Genomic DNA, 23,694 nt, shown 5'->3' with positions numbered 1-23,694 from the left:
GTTATTTTTATCTCTCCTTTCCAGGTGCCTCTTCGTTATCTCATAGCAATGCTGTTCATCAACTTTAAGCCATTGTGGAACCCAGTCATTGAATTAATAGTGTAAGTGTAGTTTGCATTTTAATTTTAAGGTGTCCTAATAACAGATATAAAGAGACACATTTAAGGCAACGCAATATTGTTCTGCACCAGGCAGGTGCATTTCAACCGATAATAGTTAAACATGTAAATATATCCCTTTTAATAGACATAGAACCTGTAATGCTTCTGTGTGAAAGTCTTTGCCTTCCTCCACTGTATCTCCATCCAGGAGCCATGCCAGAGGGATGGACAACAAGGACTTCTGGATGGTCTATCATGAACACCTGGAAATGGTAGCAGAGCTGGCTGGTAAGGCTGATACAGTTGGTGGAACATGTTTGGATGAGTTGCATAAAGAGCGGGAAACTTGATTTATTTCCTAATTTATATACTTATACACAGTATAGAGTATGACCTGCTAATGATGGTTTCTACCTGTCAAGGTTAATTTCAGTCCCTGCGGACTGTAAGTAAAATATTTGGCCTGTCAAGTTAATTGTAGCCTCGGAAACCCAGGCTTCTTTTGGCGATAGGAAGAAAAAGAAGCCTGGGCGATCGCGTTATGATCACTGTTGGTGGAAGTGTAGAATTTCCCTAACCAATCAGAGTGCAGAGAGCGTCGCACCGAATGTGTTGACATCATGACGCAGCAGCGTTCTCTGCGCGGAGCAGAGGGGGGTGGGGGGAGGAGAACACATGCTATTGGCCAGAGACTCGCGGAGAGATTCGCCGCGCCCGCCCATCTGCCTACACAAACTGGTCCGCGTTAGGTTAGAGTGAGTTGATTGTGACTTTATGGGTAAATATTACAACTGGGATCATACGCCTATCTTCACAACAAATCAGTAGACAAGTGTGTCCTTTAAATATTATTAAAATTGTTTAGCTATCATTTATAGGACAGGGATGGAGGCAACGGTGGCGGAGATATGAGTAGGGCAAAAGTGTGACCTGTGATGTGTCCCTTCTTGTGTACTTCAGAAAAAGAACTGGGGGAATATGAAGATGAGGACGATGACGACCACGCGGGGACGTCAGACCTGTGCGGCGAGCCTGGCTGCGACGTCATCGAGAGCGGGGAGCTGGGCGTGCTCTTCCTGCAGTGCCTGAGTCTGACCTGTGACCCCAGCGAGAGGACGGACTTCACCAACTTCCGGGACCAGCTGTGGCACGCCATGGCCCAGGTCCCTGACAGGGTGGAACCCCGGAGCAGGGAGCTCACTCCCCTGCTGCTCAGGTTCATAAGGTCAGAGAAGCTGATTTCTAGCCCGATTTATACTGTAGAGCAGGGGTCTTCAACGCTTTCAGGCCAAGGACCCCTTAGTTGAGAGAGAGATGAAGCAGGGACCCCCCACTACCTTTTCATAGATTCCATATAGTTTCATTGTTTGACAGCTCAATCATCATTGTATTTTGGATTCATGTCAATTTCTGTTTTCAGATACGTAACCACTGGAACCGTCAATACATAACTTGACATTTCACTCTGTACTTAGTCTGCTCTTTTTCCCCTCTACACCAAATGTCTTTGTCGAAAATAGCTGATCTAGTTGTACTACTACTGTACTGAGTGGCAAAAAACGACTTTCTGGCCTTGATAGCCCATACATCCAAACAGAAAAGTCCTATCTGATTGCATTAAAGGACAACTTAGTTTTTTTTACAACAACGGTTCATATTTTAGATAGTCTTAAGACAAAAGAAAAGAGGACTGTTAAAATGTTTTCATTTACTTATTTCTATCGTTTTAGTGATTTTAACACCTTCTAAGCCTGGCCGCACTCCCTCGGACTTCCTACTGGGTCCCATCAGCCAATCGTCTATTCCCGTCTATTGCCGTAATTTATGAAATTAATCATAATTTTTTGAAAAATACAGTCGCAGGTCGTGCTCTGTCTCTTTAAGAGACGTTGCGCAATCAGATCACGTCAGAAACGTGATGACGTCATCGGCTGGCTCTGCCACTGGCTCCACGAGCGGCCATTACGTTCCCCTTCACTGTGTGTGCTGCAGCCTGGTTTAGCCCATCCCCTCAAGAGTTTCGACCAGACGAGAGGCGAAATCAAGGCTTCGGAATGAGTGGAATACATGGAATTAGATCGATGTGCGTGCGACGAGGACGTAATGTACTTTCGAACGCTGTTTTTTCTCGCGGATTACCCCATCTCGCTCCATGCAAATGAACGGCAGAAATACAGCCAGCAGCAGCTTCTAAGTAAGTGGCCGCCCAAACACGTAGTGTGTGCACGTCCTGCTGGCTTGCACTGAACGACCCGCGCGCGTTGTTTATCATTTGGTGTGTTTGTTTTTTAAAATATGTTTATAAATAAAACGCTGATTGCACGGCAGTACCGGGGTTCAGGGGGTTCTGCCGCGGCTTAGAAGGTGTTAACGATTTTGATTTGCATACATGCCCCCAACCTGCATGCAAGTGGCTAATTATGTATTTTTAGACCTAGTAAGCCCATTCCCAAGATGCACTGCAATCGGTGTAAATAGTAACAAAGAAATTGCCGGCTTATTGTGTCTAAAAAGACATATTTAGCCACTTGTACGCATGCCCCCACCCACTGAAATCAAAATACTAACATCACAAAAAAAATGGAAAGCAGTAAATGATTTTTTTTAACACTCATCTTTTCTTTTCTCTAATTACAATCTAAAATATGAACCCTTGTTGTAAAAAAACAAAGTTGTCCTTTAAACAACGTTAAACTGTGTTAAACTCAATTTGCCACTCGATTTGCCCTTCACTTTATGCATGCGCGTAGCGCCGCATATACCCTCTATTATAATGACCTCCCTTGCTGTGATGGACAGGAACGAGTTCTTCCCAGCGGACCTGCTGGTGGCGCCCACTCAGAGCCTGAGGAAGAGGAGCACCGTCGTCACCGAGGAGTCTGCCATGGAGGTGGAGGAAGAGGAGGAGCAGGATGGAGAGGAAGACGAGGCGGAGGACAGCGGGAGAGAGCAGAGGAAGAGGCCCCCGCGGAGAGCCGCCGCCAAGTAAGACAATCTGGACCAATGGTTTGAAAAAGAATATAATAATGATGAATATCCTAAAATCCTAAATATTCTACCATAGGGGTCTTCAACGATTTCAGGCCAAGGATCCCTTAGTTGAGGGAGAGATGAATCAGGGACCCCCACGATTATCATAGATTCCGTATAGTTTCATGTTTTTACAGCACAATCGTCAGTGTATTTTGGATTCATGTCAATTTGTGTTTTCAGTTATTTAACCACTTGGACCGTCAATACTTAATAAACTTGACCTTTCACTCTGTACTTAGTCTGCAATTTTTCCCCTCTACACTAAACCTCTTTGCCGAAAATAGCCGATCTACAAGCTCACTGTCTGCTCTTTTTCCTCTCTACACCAAACCTCTGCTGAAAATAGTCGATCTATAAGCTCACAATGCCTCGCAGCGAGTAGATCTGCTATTTTAGGCTAAAGTTCTCCGAATATGGACTTAGCGTTCAAGTGGTTAATATAAAAAAGGAGAAAAAAAGTTTCTATCACACAAAGATTTGAAGGACTCTGAGGACCCCCTAGGAGTCCCCAGACCCCCTGTTGAAGACCCCTGTCCTAAATATTCTACCACACACTGGCTTCAGATGTGTAATTTAACCCCGTTCACACTAAACTCTCATATGTGTGCCATTTGTCATGTCTTTCACTCTTTCTTCTTGACAATGCCTGAAATGACAAATTGTTGCTTGAGTGAAGATGATTCTGAAGTGTCTCCTTTTCCTTTTTTTTCTTGCTCCCATAGACAACTAATGGCACATCTAAAGGTGTTCTCCAAATTCACCAACCCGGGCTCGCTCTACCTGACGGCCAGTCTCAATGAGCTGTATAATCAGGTAAGGCAGGGGTGCCCAACCAGTCGATCGCGGTCGACCGGTAGATCGCGGGCTGGTTACCAGTGGACCGCGAGATGATTTCAAAGAAATAATGTATTAATTCGGGGGGGGAGGACATACATCGGGCGTTTCAGTGAAACGACTCCGAGCGAGTGGATGATGTTGACTGAACTCAACTCAACGTGTAGCAGAGCATGTGAGCGGAGTGGAGCGGCAACTAAAGCCGCTCCGCGCTCCAGAGGGCTCTTGTCCCGCTCGCTCATCGCTCTGGTCGGCCACCGCACCGCTCCGCTCCCCGCCGCTCCGTCGCTCACGTTGATTTTCGCATTTCTCGCTCCGCGCTCGCTCCACGCTCCGCTCAGGGTCGTCAATCAGAGTCACCAGCCAAAATAAAAAAAGGATTTTGCTACCATATGCGAAACACTTTCTCCTTTGCTTTGCACAACAAGTGTTCCCAACACAAATGCCTGCGGTAACGTTACGTGAGCCTCGGCTTGATGGAGACCTGCGTTCACTGTTACAAAAGACGCCATCTAATCTAAGGCATTGTATTTTTTAATAAGACGGGCAATATTAAATCCAGCTGGTTATTGATTAATCACCACAACCGAGAGACGGAGGCGAGTCGTGGCGTGTGTTTTTCAATCAGTCTCACTTGAATTCGTATCCGTTGACTGGCTGGTGATATATAACTTAACTGACACAAGGCAGGCTATGTATTATAAACATAGCCTACGTGTGTGGATGAGTGAAATCGTGATAAAGGGAATTCTCTGTCTGTTCTCCTCTCCGTCTCCGCGGTGCCAACAAGGCTTCACTGCACTAGTAGGCTACTGCGCACGGCTCTGTTTTGTTGGAAACATGCGGCGCGCGGCCCCAATAGGGTCGGCTTGGAGCGGAGCGGAGCGGAGGAATGGAGCGGAGGAAATTCCTCGCTCCAAAGCCGCTCAGACCCATTTGAATTTGGATCAACCTACCTGTGTGAGTCTGCTTTTTCTCACATGAAGTTCATCAAGTCAAAGTACAGAGCCACAATGACAGATGAGCACCTTGTGGCCTGCCTAAAACTTGCAACCAGCTCATACAACCCTGACTTTGACAAGCTAGCCTCCTCTTCCCAGTGCCAGGTTTCCCACTAAGGTAGAGAGACTGACATGGAATAAAGGACAAAAAAAAACTATAAAAAAACTATAAAAAAAACTATAAAAAAAAGAAAAAAAAAAAAAACTAAACTGTGTTGTCAGTGCATAATATGCAGAGTGTGCAATAAATGGTCATGCTGTCTGTATGCCCAATGTGAGAAGTTGCAATCGTTTCATTCAATTACAATTCCTACTATACAGTATGATTACAGTACAGTACAGTGAGTACAATGTTATAATATCTATTAATATTTTCTGTTTTTTACATGTATATTGAATGGGTGTTACGGTACATTTTGGGCTGGTAGCCCTCAGCTAGGTGGCACATTTTCAAAGTAGACCTTGGGTCAAAAAAGGTTGGGCACCCCTGAGGTAAGGTAACACACAGTTGGTTGTCCGTTACTGCAATACCCCAGTACCCACGTAAAGAACATGTATCTTTGGTCTGTGTGTGCCATTGAAAAAAAGAGGTCAGTCTCAACTAGTTTAAATGAAGAACGTGTTTAGTTGGATGCACCCCTATAGTCTCTGTGGTGGTAGGCAGCAACTCTACACCCATGCAACCTGGACGCCACGCAACTGTTTCTTTCTGAAATAAATATTGTTAATAGATAATAGATAATATTTCCTCCCATGAGGGAAATTCTGTATTGTCAGCCCAACCCAGCTGATTCGCAGCCCACAAGGAGCGTGTGAGCAATTAGGGGTTAAGAGTCTTGCTCAGGGACACACATCGACATTGCTACCCTGGCCTGGAATCGAACCTGGGACAACCAGGGGCTCTGGTTCCCCAGGAGGGCTCCCTAACCATTCAGCTATGCCGCCCCTGATTGTTGTGGCTACCACCAGTGTTCATTTTGATAGCACATTTTGACTTTGTTTAGTCATAGTTATTATTTGTTGACGAGATTTAATATACAGTATTTAGTCTTAGCTTTAGTCATCATAGATTCGTTTTTATTTAGTTTTCGTCAGTGAAGACATTGTTTCCACTACAGTTATTTTCAGGGGAATCACTGGAAGATCAATGAAACCTCTGAACATTAATGCTGTGATTGTTAATATTGCTACTGATCTATTTTTAATATTGCTACTGGTCTTTTTTTCTTTTTTGCAGTTGTTGTGTCACCAGGAACAGCAGATTCAGAAGGCAGCCCTCGAATGCATCCTCACATACAAGGACGACAGCATCATCCCATACAAGTAAGACACCGAACACCTTTTGAAGTCATCGTTATGTTGACTTGTCTACGTTTAAGGCCATTGCCTCAAGTAAATAACCATAATAACATGAGACCTGCGGTGCCACATGCAGTATTGTATAGTTTGTTATTAGTTTGTTAGTTTGATGTATGGATAACCGGGATGACTGGAAGCGACGATGGAGGGCTCGTCTGGGGATGACCTAGAGAGAGAGTTATAGAGCCATGCTGGTCATTCATATTATACCTCATAGATGTGCATCACTTGCTACGACAAGGTAGACAGTAGCTCAGTACACACCAGGTACAAAGGTGCAGCCATACAATGAACCCTTTTAGACCAGGAACCTAACTATACCTTTCAACCTGGGAACCCCTTTTGGGGTACATTTTGGTCAATAGTTGTATTTACGGTATATAGCAACATACTTTTTTTTGTAATTTTTTGAATAAATAAAGCTTTTCAGGATTTAGAAGGCGTTTTTAGATTCGGCCTCAGGCCTAAATTGGTTAAACCAAGGAACTTCAACAGGGGATCCGGGATCCCTAGGGGGTCCTCAGAGTTACTACAGGAGGTCCTCCAAATCTTTGTGTAATAGAAACTTTTTTTTCTCCTTTTTTATATTAATCACTTGAACCATAGTGTCCATATTCGGAGAACTTGAGACAAAAATAGCAGATCTTTTTTTTCTCCTTTTTTATATTAATCACGTGAACCATAGTGTCCATATTCGGAGAACTTTAGACAAAAATAGCAGGTCTACAAGCTCACAACGCCTCGCAGTGCGAGGAATTGTGAGCTTGTAGATCGGCTATTTTTGGCAAAGATATTTGGTGTAGAGGGGAAAGGAGCAGACTAATTACAGAGTGAAAGGTCAACTTTATTAACTCATTGGCCGCCTCCCCCGATAGTCACGAGAAAATTCCAATGTCGCTCCCCGCCAGGCCCGATAGTCCCGAGAATTTGCTTTTATATAATGTAATGTTTAATTACATTATTCTGCAGCCCGTGAAAAAGTTTGAGCTTTCAGTCATATAACGAACCAAAGATATCACTCATCACAGTAAGTGTGTTTGAAAACAAGAGTGTAATAACGTATAAATCTCAATAGAAATGAATAAAACTCCCAATAAACCACAGTGAATGCATTTAGCGTGGCAGAGCGCAGCCCGCAGAGTGCAATCAGCGGCACACTGGCCACACGCATGTAAAGGGATGTGGGGCAGGGATGTGCAGAGAATATTTAGAGAGGCAGGGGCTGACATTTCTAAAGGGGCCTTTTGGTGGACAATTCTATTGAATGCAGCCCTCAGGGCAGGGGCTCAAGCCCCCTTTGATGTCTATGTGTGTACATGCCTGGTGAAGGGGCTGGCAGAAGCGACAACGGAGCAGCTGGATCTGAGACCATTTTGCACAAATCAAACAAAATCCAGTAAAATGTTCACTTGGAAAGCCATGACCTGCCTCATTGGCCAACAACACACAGCTTCATCATAACCCCCAAAGTCTCGACAACAAAATATTATGTCCCAGGCAGCCAGACAACAACGAAGATCAGAAGATCAGATCAGCAGGAGCGTCACAAGGGAAAAGTGGGACGAGTCTGAGTTACTAGGGCCCAAGGTGGAAGGGGCTTCATTATTTTATACTTTTGCTATTGAAAAATAGCAGATCTACAAGCTTGCAGCGCGACACTCGGTGCCATGCTGTGAGCTTGTATATATCTATTTTTTAAATCCCCCTATGTAGAAAATTCATGGGGGGCCCGCAGTGAATCCTTGTACCCAGGGCCCAGCACCGACACCCAGTTGGAACAGATCCTCAGCCCACTACAAAGTGTACAAACACAACGTATAGAAAGCCTGGTGAGGCGAGGCCGAGGTTACAAACAACACAATCACCTACTGGACAAGATGCAGTCGGCCGGTCCAGTCACCACCAACCGATCTTCAAGCCCTGCTACGGGAGTGGAGAGGAGAAAATATCCCCCCCCCCCCCGGCGGAGTCCTCAATCAGGCGACCATTGTCTGAAGAAAAGCAACGTGTTGCGTCCATATAACTTCCATCGGTATGTAACAAAACTGGTGAAAATAGCATTTCTGCAAGCACACAACGCCTCGCATCCAAGCGCGACCATGGAGCCTGATGGAGGAGTTGTTCTAGGTGTATTATATTCCAGTTATCAGGAAAGGGTCGCGTCCAAACTCCCAGCGGTGGAACAAAAAAAAAGGAGTGAAAATAGCAGATCTACAACGCGTCGCGACAGTGGAATCCAACAGGGAAGAAACGAAAACACGGCGATCGTCATTGTCAGTAAGTTACTGTTGTTTCCATCCTCCTAACCTAAACTAACTGTAACAGTTAGTTTACCTAGGCTAGAAGACTCTTCCTGCTCACTTGGCTGATATGCTCCTGCGTGCGTCCCTATGGCGTGCACGCGCAATCGCGCATGTGCGCGTGTTTGAGGCGTGCCGTGCAACAAGTCCTTGCAGCCTGAAGCCGTGAAGGAAGGAAACGAGCTCGCGCCTGAGGCAATATCACCACTGGGCGTATGTGATCGCTGCAGTCTGTTCCGCTCTAAAGCCCGCCTACTGTATCCGGTTATGTAACACTCACATGCATGCAAGACACGTTTCCGCATCCGGTATAGACCCAGGCCGGATCACCAACAAGCAGAGTAACTTGATTGCTATCAGTTCTCTACCAAGCCACCGAGGCAAGCCAGTAGTTTGCGCACATCAAGAGAGCTGCTCTCATGCTCTGTCAGAGCATGAGAGCGATTCAATTCAAAGGAACGTTATTGGCATGAGAAAACATAGGCTACCTGTACGTTTACATCGCCAAAGCAAGTGCCACAAATAAATAAAAACAGTTGAATATGGGGAACATATTTACAGTTATACACATAGGCCTTGCCTTATATAAAGTTATACGTTATAAGTGTGTGTGTGTGTGTGTGTGTGTGTGTGTGTGTGTGTCTGTGTGTGTGTGTGTGTGTGTGTGTGTGTGTGTGTGTGTGTGAAAATGTGATCTGTGCAAAATAAAACACTTGAATGCTGAATAAAAGGTAAAAAGCTTATTTATATTTGTGTGAAGTCAGTATGACGCCCTAAGGGCAAGAGGTGACCTATTACAGCCCTATTACACTATTCCAGTTATTGCCCTATTACACAATTACACTTATTACACTAGTAAACTTATCTGATAAGTGCCTGACGCCATAAATACAAATATCAACTGAATTATCCACTTGAAAAGCGATCGATCACAAAAAGGTCAATATCTCCAGTTTTATCAATTAGAGCTGGATTTTGGTCAAAAATGGCTATTTTGAGATGGCTGCAACTATAGAAAAAAAAGCTTTTTATTTTTATTTTTTATTTTTTGGTGAGACTAGAGGTTGTCTTCTTTCTTTTCAGGTACTCTAAGACATTGTCGAAAAAACACAGAATTTAGGAAAAATGTCAATATAAAAAAAATATATACATTTTTTTATTAAACAAAATGGCAGGAGAGCCATACAGTCAATGTTAAAATGGCGGCCAATGTGTTAAGCATTGACAGTTCAAGTGGTTAAATATCTGAAAACACAAATTGACATGAATCCAAAATACACTGATGATTGTGCTGTCAAACAATGACACTATGGAATCTATTAACAGGTTGTGGGGGTCCCTGCTTCATCTCTCTCTCAACTAAGGGGTCCTTGGCCTGAAAACATCGAAGACCCCTGGGTTAAACAGTGTATTTCCAGTAAAGCCTTGCAGAAGTTCCAATTTTACAATACATTCTTGAGAGATTGATGGGTGAATACAGTATGAAGTCCTAATAGTGCAGTAGCGTCTCCCTCTCTCAAAGGAGGTCATTGTGAGGGTCTTGGATAGGGATCAGGGTTCTCGTCCTTGGGCCTCTTGGGTAACTCAACAGGAATGTTAACATGCCCCCCCCACCAACAACCACTGAATCCAGCTCTATACTGTACCTCCTCCTCTGTTCTGTTATTAAGCTATCCGCTTACCGCAGCCATGGCCATCCCGCGGATGGATCTGTCGTTGGGGACAGTTTCACCTTACGAGCAAACGTCTGAGCCTCTTTGTGCTGCCACAAAGAATGACGTTGTCATGCTGGAGAGAGACCAGCAACACTGTGATGACTCTGTCATCACTGCTAAATTCAATAAGGTCTCTCTAGATCAGGGGTCTTCAACGTTTTCAGGCCAAGGACCCCTTAGTTGAGAGAGAGAGATGAAGCAGGGACCCCCACAACCTGTTAATAGATTCCATATAGTTTCATTGTTTGACAGCACAATCATCAAGCTGTGAGCTTGTAGATCTGCTATTTTTGGCTACAGTTCTCAGAATATGGACGCTAGGGTTCAAGTGGTTAATATAAAAAAGGAGAAGAAAAGTTTCTATCACTGAAGGACCCCCTGTAGTAACTCTGGGGACCCCCTAGGGGTCCCGGACCCCTGTTGAAGACCTCTGCTCTAGATGGATCTTTTTGAGCAGCTGACATAGAAACTCATAATACCCAGTAAAATCCTCCATGTAAACAAATGTACCTCTTATGGGTACACTTAGTTACATTTGTACACCACTTAATAGTTTAATGAATGAATGAATGAACGAATTAATTAATTAATTATTTTACGGTGTAGTCAAGTGTGACATTGTTTATGGTCTTTATGCTTAATCAGTATTTTAAAGGATACAGTGGATATACCCTTATATCATTCTGTTGGCCCGGCTAAACTCCAGAGTTATTGGTTTGATTACCTTTGTAAGATGATGGCCGCCATTATTGTGCTTCTGTTTACATCGGTTACGGTACCATTGGTTACGGTACTTTTTTTTCCCCTGAAGAAATTCTTGAAGGCTTATACTCAATATACTGTAGATGTGATGGAGAAATGGCAAATCTTATGCAACAGAGATCGTGTAAAAGTGTGACCTCTGGTGGCTGAATGTTGTCTACTTATAGCATCATCCCACAACCTTAATTAGAATCGCCCCAAAAAATAGTGTGTTTGTGTGTGTGTGTGTTTCCATCTGTAACTCCACGTTCAGCAGTTGTTCAATTGTCTAAAAAACATAATACAAAAATCAATAACGCATGTACCTTGCCCAACATCAACTTTATCACCTTTATCTACTTCTCATAATCCCCAAATGTTTAAAATATTTTCCCAAATTTTGGCCTGTAGGCGGCTGTCCTGCGATGCGATTTACATCACAAATGGGCGTCAACAAGCAGCGCACTCCCAGTCCCAACTGCCTGCAAGCAGAGATGGAGTGAGGGGGAGGGGGGCAGTTCCAGAGAGAGCAACATCACAGTCTGTCTGCTTCACACCAAGGGGCTGTAGGCTAGTCAGATTAAAGCAAGGGTTCACAAACTTTTCAGAGCTGTGAAACCCCCCAAAATAACCATAATATGGACATTCAATTTAGTTTGACTCGTTCCAAAGATACATTTTGTGAAAATAGCAGAACCAAAGCTTGTAGATCAGCTACTTTCACAATGTTTGCCTCTTTCTTACGTAACATTTGACAATTTGGCCAATTTGGTGTTAAAAAGGTCTTAAAGTCCTTAAATTGTAACCTTCGAAAACTGCATTTACCCAGTATAGACTTGTGCTTTATTTTGATTTGTTTACTGTTGAGTGAGAAATCAATGTTGCAATCATCGGGGGAATAAATAATTTGAGGGCCCCCAGTTTGGGAACCGCTGGATTAAAGTCTACCAGGACAGCTGGTGACTTGACTGTTCAGGCAGAGATTGATGGTGTTGCTCAATTGAGTTTGTGTTTGCTGTGTTGTTTTAAGGGAGAATCTGGAGAAGCTGCTGGATGACAAACACTTCAAAGAGGAAATCGTTCTTTTCAACATCTCAGAGGAGAGAGAAGTGGTGAAGGACTCCCACAGGGCCAAGCTCATCCCGCTGCTCATGAGGTGTGTTTTTGTGTTTGTGTCTGTGAGCAGGTTACCTGCCTACATTGTTTCAACATTGACCATGATTTAGGACGACTTGTCAACTTGTTGAGCACGGCTAGGGTTGGGATCCGGAAAAATGGGTTCTATTTGTACACTCATAAAGTTACAGATCTGTAAGGGTCCATTTGGAATAGGAATCATTAAAATCCTAAAGTGTGTTCCTCCGCATGAATTATGGGGTGTGTGAAAAAGAACAGTGTAACGGAGGAGACGTGGTTGTATGTACCTCTCTCCATGACCAATAAGGAGTAAATTGGGAGGACGTTTTAAAACAGAAAAGAAAGCAAAATTGTTGATATAATGATGTTCTATTCTTCACACACCCTGTGCGTGTTGTGTTGCTTATAGGATTCTGTACGGCAGAATGCGCAGCAAGGCACGCAGCAAGCTCCAGGGCAAGGCGGGCGCCACCGCGCGCACCTCCATTGTGCTGCGCTTCCTGGCGGGCTGCCAGGCCGAGGAGCTGGGCATGTTCATCGACCTGCTGTTGGAGCCCGTCTCCCACCATGGCCAAGGTAGGACGTAGTGTCTCTGCCGGAAGTGGGTTATTCGTCAATGGGACCCGGCAACTACTGGCGATAGTGGAAAATGTCTCAGATCACTAAAATGTGACTAAAACTAAATGGAATGTTTTTCAAAAAGACTTAAACGAAATTCAAATTTGCCATCAAAATGAACACCGCCCCCCCTGTTCCACCCTCAGGTCCAGGCACGTGCACACATAGACATCAAAGGGGGCTTGAGCCCCTGCCCTTTTATCCGTCTGTAAAAAGTGCTTTCTCCAGTCCAGACCATGAATGCAGTTTTTACTGTGGTGAAGGAAATGCAAATTCCCTCTTTCCATGCCATACCTGAAGGCAGCATTCAAGAGAATTGTCCAAACTCTCCTGAACTTGAATGCAGCGTCTCATGTTGAAAGAATTGCCCTCTGTGTAGAAATCAAGCATCGAAAATAGCCGACCTCCAAGCTCACAACCCGTCGCGCTGCGACACGTTGTGAGCTTGGAGGTCTGCTATTTTCGAGAATTTCACCAAAAAGCCCTTCAAGAAATGTCAGCCCCTGCCTTCACTGCACGTCCCTGCTCAGGTCCTTGTCTGGCTGCAGTGGAGAAGGCGTTGGCTGACGTGGACCTGTCGGCGGTCCTGCCGCTGGGCCGCCAACACAGCCTGCTGAACATCGTCAACACAGTGATCCACAAGCTGGGCCACCTCATCCACGGCGACCTGCCCAAAGTCCTGCAGATTCTGCTTTGTATCACAGCCTCTGTGTGCAAGATTCTGGACAGCAGGGATCAGGTAATGACCGTTCACTCTCTGTAACGCACACACACACCCCACACACATGCTCAGTGCAGTGGTGGTAAAGTATGTAGCATGCTGAAATACTAAAATATCTAAAAACACAGATTGAACACAAACAATAACTCATGATTGTGTTGATCGTGTCCCAAACAACAATAAAATAAGATCTGGTTGTCCCAGAGGTGAAATGGTCCTTTAAGTAAAAATATCAATACTGCAATGTACATGTATAAATACTCTCTTACAAGTAAAAGTCTGGAATTCAAAATGTTCAGGTACAAAGGTATTGGTATCAAAATGTACTTCAAGTACAAAACGTAGAAAGTACTCGTTATGCAAAGTCTCAAGTTCCATTTCACAAGTTTTCAAATGCATAAATGCACCTTTTAGAGCAGTGATCTGTCTTGCTCTCGCATACGTGTTGAGAAAGGATCTTGTGTGTATCTTTGGTTATTTCTCCATCCAGTTGAAGCCAGGCTGCATCAACCCTCTGAAGCACCTGAGACGTCTGGGCATCTTGAGGGTCCAGGAATTCTTCGATGGCTTCGTAGACTACAGCTTCTCTCCAGACCAACTGGACGCTGTGTTCACAGCTGTAGTCTGGCCTCAGGTGGGCGTCTCACTGACATTTTACATAAATGACACGCACGCACGCACGCACGCACGCACGCACGCACGCACGCACGCACGCACACACACACACACACACACACACACAACCAATATCACAGGGCCATTGGTCATATGTGATTGACACCAGTGTTGTTTTTGACAGCAAATTTTGATTTAGTTTTAGTCATAGTCTTTTGAATAAAATGTTATTTAGTTTTAGTCATAGTTTAGTCACCTGAAAAGTATTAGTTTTAGTCTAATTTTAGTCGACTAAATATCATACGATTTTAGCCGACTAAATCTGCAGTTGATTTAGTCAACTGAAATGTATTTCGGCAGGCCTTGATGGCATCGTAATGACTGATTTTACACTTGGTTGTGTGCTGAAAATAGACGATCTACAAGCTCACAACGCGTTGCAGCGCAGCGCGTTGTGAGCTTGTAGATCTGCTATTTTCAGCATGCAACACCTGAGAGCAACCAAACATAAAATGACTCTCTTCTCAACAAGTCCCTCCCTAAAGTTTTAGTCAAATCTTTATTTTGTTGACGAAATTGTCAATATCTTAGTCTTCGTGTTAGTCATCACAGCTTATTTATTTTTTAGTTTTTAGTACGTTTTCGTCAGTGAAAAAACGCAGTCGACAAACATTTTTCGTAATAGTTTTAGTCGACAAAATCAACACTGATTGACACATGTCTCAGGTATTGCATCTACAGTATTTCATTATGTGTGTACACTGTACGACACGTTTTTGTATTTGAAATGCCATTCATCAAACCTTTTGCTCATGTTTTCATCCCCAGGTGCGTCGTCTACCCACAGAGAGTACCTACTCCCCTACTCCTCTCATCAAACTGATCCATGTCTGGAGTAAGAATGCCAAGTGAGGACCCGCACTACTTATTTCTATTTCTCAAATATGCATGCATCAGGCATCAATGCACCTTCACGTCAACTTTACATTTTTGTCTTCTGGTAAATGCTCTTATCACTGTCTGTCTCTGTCCCTGTCACGACATATGACGACATATCTCTAAAATATGACAGTCTCCCGTATTTTTATTGGGTTTCAGCCCGATCCAAGTCATCCAACCGCCGTTCACTTCCATTCTAAGATTTAAATATTCCAAAAAGTGTAATACATATTTGAAAACAAAATGCGTAAAGGTACTGACTTCCTTGGCCTGCTGGCAGCGTGCACAAGCAGCTTGGCGCTCATCAGTCCAGCTCTCTTTGAGATTAGACCCAGACAGACAGACAGTCACATTTTAATCATCTGAAATGTTTGTTTTTTTGTTTAGTTTTAGTCGACTACATGTCATAAGCTTTTTGTCGACTAAATCTACAGATGATTTTGTCAACAAAAATGTATTTTGGCGGGCCTTGATGGCGTCGTAATGGCAGATTTTACACTTTGTTGCATGCCGAAAATAGCCAATCTGCAACGCGTTGTGAGCTTGTAGATCTTATATTTTCAGAGAGCAACAAACATAAAATGACCTGTCTTTTAGTTCTACTGGATCTCTTCTCCACTAGTCCCTCACTAACATTTTAATCTAGCTTTTATTTGTTGACGAAATTTTCAATATATATTTATTCTCAGTCTTAGTCATCATAGGTTAGTTTTTATTTAGTTTTTGTTTAGTTTTCGTCAGTGAAAAAAGTTACTGTAGTTAAAGGTGATACACCATGCATTTAAAAAGTATTTATGTCATATTGTTTATGTCCCAAAAACGTTTTTCAAAAGGTTTGAGGCTAAATTACCACTCCTGAATAGAGAGCCTCTCTCATTTTTGAATGGCTCTCAGAGCATATCAGCTGCAGTACCACCTTTGGCCTGAACTGCGCCACCCCCCCCCCAAAAAATCTTTTTGAAAAAAAAATGTTTTTTTGAAAAAAGTTTTTTTCTTTTTTTTTATGATGACGTCACAATCGGCAGATGACGTCACAATCGGCAGCAAATCTGGACAGCCTGTTTTGAGAACCCGTGGGATACTTTTAACCTTCGCCTTCTCAAAACCAGAGAAAGACACAACGGTCAGAAATGGGACTTTGTGAGGATAGAAGGTTTTAAATAGGAAAAGTAAAATTTCATGGTGTATCACCTTTATCTAAAATCAACACTGCTTTCCCTTGTCATGTCCTCCAGGTATTTCCCCCTCCTGGCGAAGCAGAGAGCAGGTCAGCCCGAGTGTGACGTTCTGCTCAACGTCTTCGCCCTGCTCTCTGCCAAGAACGTCTCCCAGGTAGGGGTGGGCGACATGGTGATAAATATTGTTGAGACGATACAGCGTCTCCACGATATGCCTTTTCAGAGATATCTATATATGTGACTGAGCATGACACTGGGGCAGTCATTTCGGAAGCCACTACTTTAGACCACAGCTGAAATTACTTTTTTTTCCTTTTTTTTTTTTCTAAAATGTGATAAAGCCACAAAAGCATGTCATAAATATCAGACTACATTTCACTTAAACGCCAGAGTTTAACTCTGCATGTAAATAAGACTTTTTTTAATTAATGTGAGAGATCGGGACATAATTCTGTTGGTCCTCCCAAATTTAGAACTTGAATATCTCAAAAGTAGTATTTCAGCATGGCATCATTCTATAAGCCATATCTTCAAAACTGTTGGGTCAATCTCCACAACCAACATATCATTTTGTAGCTATGATTCCCAGCTTGAAAAAATGAAAATGAAAAAAGAATCAATGACTAGCCGTCAGCCGCGCTGGGACACATATATCATGATACAATGAGGGGGAGCCTTATAAAAAAAATCCTGTTGAATTGATAATACAGAGATTCATCTAAATCAGTAGTTCTCAAACTTTAAAGTCTCAAGGTCTCCCCTTAACTCTGACAGTATACAAATGGTCCTTTTGGTTTCATTTGTATACTGTCAGAGTTGCATACTTGTAAGGGTCAATTTAGATCTCTCAAAAAGAACCCAGAGTCCCTGCACTCCACTTTGCAGACCACTGGTCTAAATGGTTTCTTACTCCTTTTTCTTTTAGTTTGTGTTACTTGTAGGTGGTTGTACAGTTAAGTAGCTTGAAAAATAACCATAAAAAACCAACATGAAAAAAAATCGTGATAAGATTGTGTATCGTGATACTGCATTGGAAAATATGTGATCTTGTATTTTTCCATATCACCCACCCCTACTCCCAGGCCACCGTTGCCATGGTGCTGGACGTGGCCGAGTCCCTCGTGACCACGGCAGACTTTGTAGCCTCGGAGGATGACGCGGAACTCGTCGTCAACGGTTGTGTTTTCCCACAGCCGGCAGAGGGCGCTCTCCTCCACACAACAGGTCAGTGAGTGACCTGTCCCGATAACTGGACAGAAATGTTTAAAATGTAAACATAATTTTGCGATTGGAGTAAGTTTAAAAAACAAGTCTAAGAGACGTGGCTTCCATGTAGATCTCTTACCTCATGTGTCCAGTGGATATCGGCCATCTATCGACGTATCTATGACGTGTGATTCCATTTGGGCAAGGTGTCAGTCCGATCTGACCACATTGGACTTCCATTATTATTAGTTTAATTAAATATTTAAAGCAATTTGAAACACTTGATTTTCAGGCCGTGGCTCATGATTATAATGGCAAACCTGTGAACACACACACACACACACACACACACACACACACACGCGCACACGCACACACACATCCTCCAGAGCCACGCAGCAAGCACATTGCCAAAGTCATTTTTTTATATGTCAAAACAAGGATGTTAGATCAACCCTTAAGCCTTACATCTGGCCCAAAATGTGGCATCTCTCTCAAGACACGTTAACTCAGGGCTCCAGTCTGCTGCTGCCACACATCTCCACCCTGTTCAGCTACCTCAGCGGTGTCGTACGCAACACACAACGGCTGAAGAAGAAGAAGTTCAGAGTGCAGGTGGCCAGGGAGCTCAACATCCTCTCCAAGTGAGTTCACGTGACCCGGCATCCTGTAGTTGGTAATATTCTCAATGTGCAGACTATTTATTTTGTGATATCATACTGTTAAGACTGATGCTATGTTGAGGGAAATGCCGAATTCAAAATGATGTACATGTATGATTATTTGTTGAAAATTAAAAATGTTGAAATATGGACGTTATACTGTATGTAAAATCAGAACCTGGTGTGATGACTGGACATAACAAACCTTGTTGATGATTATGAGATTTCTTTTTCCAGGATTAGTCGATTTGTGACCGACAAGGAGCAGAGCTCGGTGCTCATCAACCTGTTGCTGCCGTACCTCCACAAAGGACACAACTCCCAGGTGCGACACACTGATTTTGTTTTTAATCTTTTCTATTTAGAGTAGCCAAAAATGTTTCTCCCCAATTTAATCGTTATGCCAATTGATTCCTCCCCACACACATTTCTGTGTTGTCACTGCTGTCATATCCTACTGACTCGCGTGCCAGTGAGGAGCCCCCACCAGGAGGACGTAGAGAACTTTTTCTTACTCCTCCCGCTCCCAAACACTCCCTGCTGACAGGTGCTGCCCCAGCCTGTAGGAGTACGTGCAATGACCCGTAGCCAAGCTTCCCTCCCCCGAACATGGGCCAAAATTATTTGTGTAGACACTCGACAGGGACTTGCCACCTGTGTGCCACCCGAGAGCTTCGACTGATTTTGAAACAGTGTTTCACTTCAGAATGTAATTTGTTTTCAGTGCTTCAAACTAACTTATTTTTGTTTGCATGCAACAGTAGCTTTGTAGTTTAGTCTTGAGATGGGCGACAGAAGAAGGGGTCCATTTGTGCATTCCCAAGAGTTAAATACACTGATGATTTTACTGTGTAACAAACTGGTCCTAAAGTGTTATACTGTCCTTTCCTGGTGTTTATATATATGTGTGCTGTGTGCACTATAGGAGACAGAGATCGACATCCTGGCTACAATCCAGAACCTGCTGAGACAGTGTCTGGAGCCATCCACCTTCCTCCATCCTCTTGCCAAGCTTTTCTCCGCCATTCAGGAAAAGCTGCCCAGACAGGCCCTCACTAATGTCTTCCAGGTATGGGGTGTAGCAGACTACGCCATGTTTTTTCACCCGCTTCTTTTTAACTTAAATTGTTGTCTTTATTATAGTGTTGATAGTGTCTGTCTATCTGTCATCAGTACAACACTGGCTATATTTTCATTTCTTTACAGACTCTTTCAGACCTGGATCCTTCACTGGCATACATCACTGATGTTGCAGTTAAGGTGCGTTCATTCATTAAAATAAAATAAAAACATTTGTAAACAACACACTCCCACCTTGTTTCTCTCTCAACACAAACACCACTAACTGTTTCACTCCTCTCCAGCTGAACGCGTTTGACAGCCGACACTTGGACGAGATCTACTTTGACGTGCGTCTGGTGGCTTTCCAAGATGCCACCAAGCGTATCAAAGAGATGCAGACGCTGGATATGGACTTCATCAACACCATCATACACAACTGCTTCCACACGTTTGAGGCAAGGAGGCACTTCTTACCCCATTCCATTAAACACCTGGAAAAGTTTTCTATGTTACTTTTACATAATTGGGAAAATAACTATTGTTCAGCTTTCCTGCACATTACTGTACTGTTAGAGTCCTCCATTAATCACTTATACCCTATACTTGGTGGACCATGGTCCCCCAGGGCTATAGTTACAGCAGGGGTGCAAGCACCACTCCAACTCGTTTCAACATTACTTGACTTCCTACCGGGTGCACGGTTGGGAAACGTAACTTTACAAGAACAATCTCAAAGAGAATACCAGCACTCACAGACCAGTCCTTCTAAGGCACTTTTTATTTTAAGTTTAAGTGGTCCCAGGTCTATATACTAGATCCTCTAGTGTTTTCCTCTACACTGCCTCACTTCACAACACCTCCCTTCAGCTATTGACTAGGCGTCAATTGCTAGCTGAATGTAATAAATGTACCCCCGTTGATCCACCCTAAAACATGATCATCAGATATTATGATTATACTAGGAAAATGTTTTGGGGGCCTTTTGACTCGGAGGCTTTCAGCTTTCAGGAAGAAACAAAAAATACACAGGGAAGACACATTTGCATATTATAACCACACCTGGGGGTCTATTAGAGTAACGTTAACTCCTTAGACACAAAACAGAAACAGAGAAAGTACAAAACTATGGCACAACAAGATAACTTCCAGCCAAGTTGTACTCACGTTGTCGCATGGAGATATGTTAAACAATGCTAGTTTAGGATGCAGCCATGATGAAATGAAAATTGAATACTTTAATTCCATGTTTTCTTTTTATGGTCCTGTATATTTTCTTCTTTTACATTTTGTTCCTACCTCTCTCCTGTCCTTCAACCATCCATAGATTGGAGACATGTCTCTGGCAGACAACGCCACCTTGTGTTTGTGTGCGGTCATAACCCAGCTGGTGGAGGCCGATGAGGAGGCCTACAAGAGCATAGTGCAGCGCACGATTTTGGACGCAGTGCGCAAGGGCCTCCACAGCAAGACGGAGGTAGGGAGACACATACACCCAGTGCTGATTTTAACTGGAGGTAGGGAGACACATACACACATTTTAACTGCAAAGTTTGATTTAGCTTTAGCAGAATAAAATGTAAATTAGTCATATTTTAGTCATCTAAAAAGTCTAATTTTGCTATTTTTTAAATATAGAAACATTTGTATTAATTTCAAATGCATTTAGTTATACTTACGTTAACTTTATGAACTTAAATACAAATATATTAGACATAACAAATAAAATAAAATTGTTGCGTCAGGTCGCAGTTACTATCAAAAACTCCACCGGCTGTCAGTCAGTCTGTCAGTCACGTCACATCACATCACATCACGTCACATCACATCACACTTTTCCCCCACTCATATCTCCGCCACCGTTGCCCCTATCCATGCCAAACTTTGCACACACACTTCTTGGCTGCCAAACCACAACCTCCACCCTCATTTCTCACATGTCATGTCATCAACATGGATCTGTCCCATTTCCCATATTCCCTCCTGATTGGCTACCATTGCCTTATAAAGTTTGTGTATGCGACCTGACAGTCGCTTATCTCCCGATTAGGGAGTCTTACTGGTAATCCTAGTCACTAAGCTACTAACATAGACTGACATGATTAAAGCGTGTCATGTTTGCATGTTTAGAATTGTAACAGCTGAAATCAATAATATCAGTCTTCCGATATTAACCTGCGGGCCGCATGTGGCCCCCGGGCCGCCAGTTGCCCGTTTAGATACTGACTTGTGAGTCTAATAGATCAGATGTTTAACTTTATTGTTCTTTCTTCCTGCATTCTCCACCCCTCAGAGTGTGCAGCATGACTACACCACGGTCCTGGCCTTCCTGGTGGAGACCTTCCCTTCCAAGAAGGAGTTCAGAGAGCTCGTGCAGCTCACCAACTACACCGACCTAGAGTCTGACTTCTTCGAACACATGAAGCACATCCAGGTTAGTGGAACCACCAGCAGGCATGTGCACACATAGACATCAAAGGGGGCTTGAGCCCCTGCCCTTTTATTCGTCTGTAAAAAAGTGCCCTCTCCAGACCATGAATGCAGTTTTGACTATGGTAAAAGAAATGCAAATTCCCTCTTTCCATGCCAAACATGAAGGCAGCATTCAAGAAAATTGCCTTGTCCAAACTCTCCTGAACTTGAATGCAGCGTCTCATGTTGAAAGAATTGCCCATCATGAATCAAGCATCGAAAATAGCCTGTGACGCGTTGTGAGCTTGGAGGTCTGCTATTTTCGAGACAAACAAAAGGCCCTTTTTGAAATTTCACTCCCTGCCTCTCTTTTTAGCTCAATCTAAAATGACACAGATGCTTTCCCGGTTGTAATGCGTGAAAAAAAGAAGAAGAAAAAGGTCTTCTCAGTCTGATTCAGTACCCAATGGTCTTCCAGGTTCTCATGCATTATGCCAGGGGTCTTCAACATTTTCAGGCCAAGGACCCCTTAACTGAGAGAGAGATGAAGCAGGGACCTCCACTACATATTGTATAAACTAACCCTTACCCGTTCAAAGATATGAGCTCCAAAATGATGTGCAGTGTGTGGGTTATGGGATGTGCACTGTGCACACAGTATATGAGGGATGGAAAGTAACTTTAACTGGTGCTTGCATGATGTAGGAGCATCAATGTAAGAAACCCGTTTCGTTTAATGGCTAAAACAGAGATACTGCCCTCCCCCCCCCCCCCCCCCCCCCCCCAGCCCGCCCGCCCACCCGCCTGCACACACACCCGCCTGCCTGCACACACACACACACACACACACACACACACACACACAGAGCTGGTTAAACATTTTGCCTCAAGCTAGATGCAGAATAGATGTGCCTCATGCTAGATGCAGAATAGATAGTAGATACAGCATAAAAATGCTAATATACAGCATACGATTTGTGAAAGTGACAAACGGCCTTCACAGTTATGTCAGGTGTGTTCATATGCTGATGGTGATGCGATTTCAGATCAATTGCTCCAGCCACTGAGGAGAAACGCTGAGACAGACAGACAGACAGACAGACAGACAGACAGACATTCGCAAAATTATAGTATAGATGTGTGATGCAGATTTTCATCGACTTGTTTGACAGCACTGTCATCAGTCTATGTTGGATTCTAATGTTTTTCTTTTTTTTTTCAGACATTTAGCCATTTAGTCGATACCTAGTAAACTTGACCTTTCACTCTGTACTTGGTCTGCTCTTTTTGACCTCTACACCAATCCTCTTTCTGCGAGGCGCTGACAGCTTATCGGCTATTTTGGCTAAAGTTCTCCGCAGAATAGGAATGCGAGGGTTCAAAGTTTTTAATTGAAAATAATTATCCTATCACACAAGGATTTGGTGGCCCCCCTGTAGTAACTCTGAGGACCCCCTGTTGAAGACCCTTGCATTATGCCCTCTGCCGTGTCTCGCTGTAGATCCACCGGCGGGGTCGCGCGCTGAGGAAACTGGCCAAGCAGCTGACAGAGGGCACGGTGGTGATGACGTCACGTACCCTGCAGGACTACATCATGCCCTACGCCATGACCGCCCTGTTCGACGAAAAGATGCTCAAGGTGGGGCCTTTCACACGCCGCAAACATGACGTCACACGTCAATTGTTTTAGATTTTATTTTTATTTTTTTTGCTGTTTCAAATGTATAAATACATGCCTTTTATCTCACGATACTTTCTTTTTCAATGCTGCACCTGACAAATAATCCAAAGTATAAAAAAACTAATACAAACTAAAACTATTAACTCACTCTTGGATCGTCTATTTCCCTAGGGAGCTCCCTGCCGATCATCTTTTATTGTCTTATTTTTTTAAATAAAATAAAATGTATTAATGTTATTATATATATTTTTTTTTTTATAACTTCCTACTACTAGGCCTACTTTCGGTATGATTGCGATCGCGAAATGCATGTTTGACCCCCAGAACAACTCCATCTTTCAAACATGGCAGCCATGTTTGTTGACATGAAGAAAACATTGTG

At 43.4% G+C, this 23,694-nt stretch overlaps 1 protein-coding gene across 1 annotated transcript in view; it reads left to right on the top strand.

Moving 5' to 3' along the window:
* Nucleotides 1-23,694, top strand: part of utp20 (UTP20 small subunit processome component) — a 58,427-nt gene that overhangs the window by 15,420 nt on the left and 19,313 nt on the right. Inside the window, exons 19-39 of the mRNA XM_080753937.1 lie at nt 25-101; nt 310-389; nt 1,062-1,326; nt 2,901-3,086; nt 3,857-3,947; nt 6,207-6,292; nt 12,115-12,240; nt 12,631-12,797; nt 13,370-13,578; nt 14,051-14,194; nt 15,004-15,083; nt 16,350-16,446; nt 17,375-17,516; nt 17,998-18,142; nt 18,398-18,485; nt 19,086-19,229; nt 19,367-19,420; nt 19,525-19,677; nt 20,547-20,696; nt 21,513-21,653; nt 23,133-23,270. Of these exons, the coding sequence (XP_080610063.1) occupies nt 25-101; nt 310-389; nt 1,062-1,326; nt 2,901-3,086; nt 3,857-3,947; nt 6,207-6,292; nt 12,115-12,240; nt 12,631-12,797; nt 13,370-13,578; nt 14,051-14,194; nt 15,004-15,083; nt 16,350-16,446; nt 17,375-17,516; nt 17,998-18,142; nt 18,398-18,485; nt 19,086-19,229; nt 19,367-19,420; nt 19,525-19,677; nt 20,547-20,696; nt 21,513-21,653; nt 23,133-23,270 (2,763 nt within the window). The remainder of the gene's footprint in view (nt 1-24; nt 102-309; nt 390-1,061; nt 1,327-2,900; nt 3,087-3,856; nt 3,948-6,206; nt 6,293-12,114; nt 12,241-12,630; nt 12,798-13,369; nt 13,579-14,050; nt 14,195-15,003; nt 15,084-16,349; nt 16,447-17,374; nt 17,517-17,997; nt 18,143-18,397; nt 18,486-19,085; nt 19,230-19,366; nt 19,421-19,524; nt 19,678-20,546; nt 20,697-21,512; nt 21,654-23,132; nt 23,271-23,694) is intronic.

This window comes from Nannobrachium achirus (genome assembly GCF_963921795.1).
Source record: "Nannobrachium achirus genome assembly, chromosome: 23".
Lineage (NCBI taxonomy): Eukaryota > Metazoa > Chordata > Actinopteri > Myctophiformes > Myctophidae > Nannobrachium > Nannobrachium achirus.
This window is presented reverse-complemented; position numbering and strand designations above follow the sequence as displayed.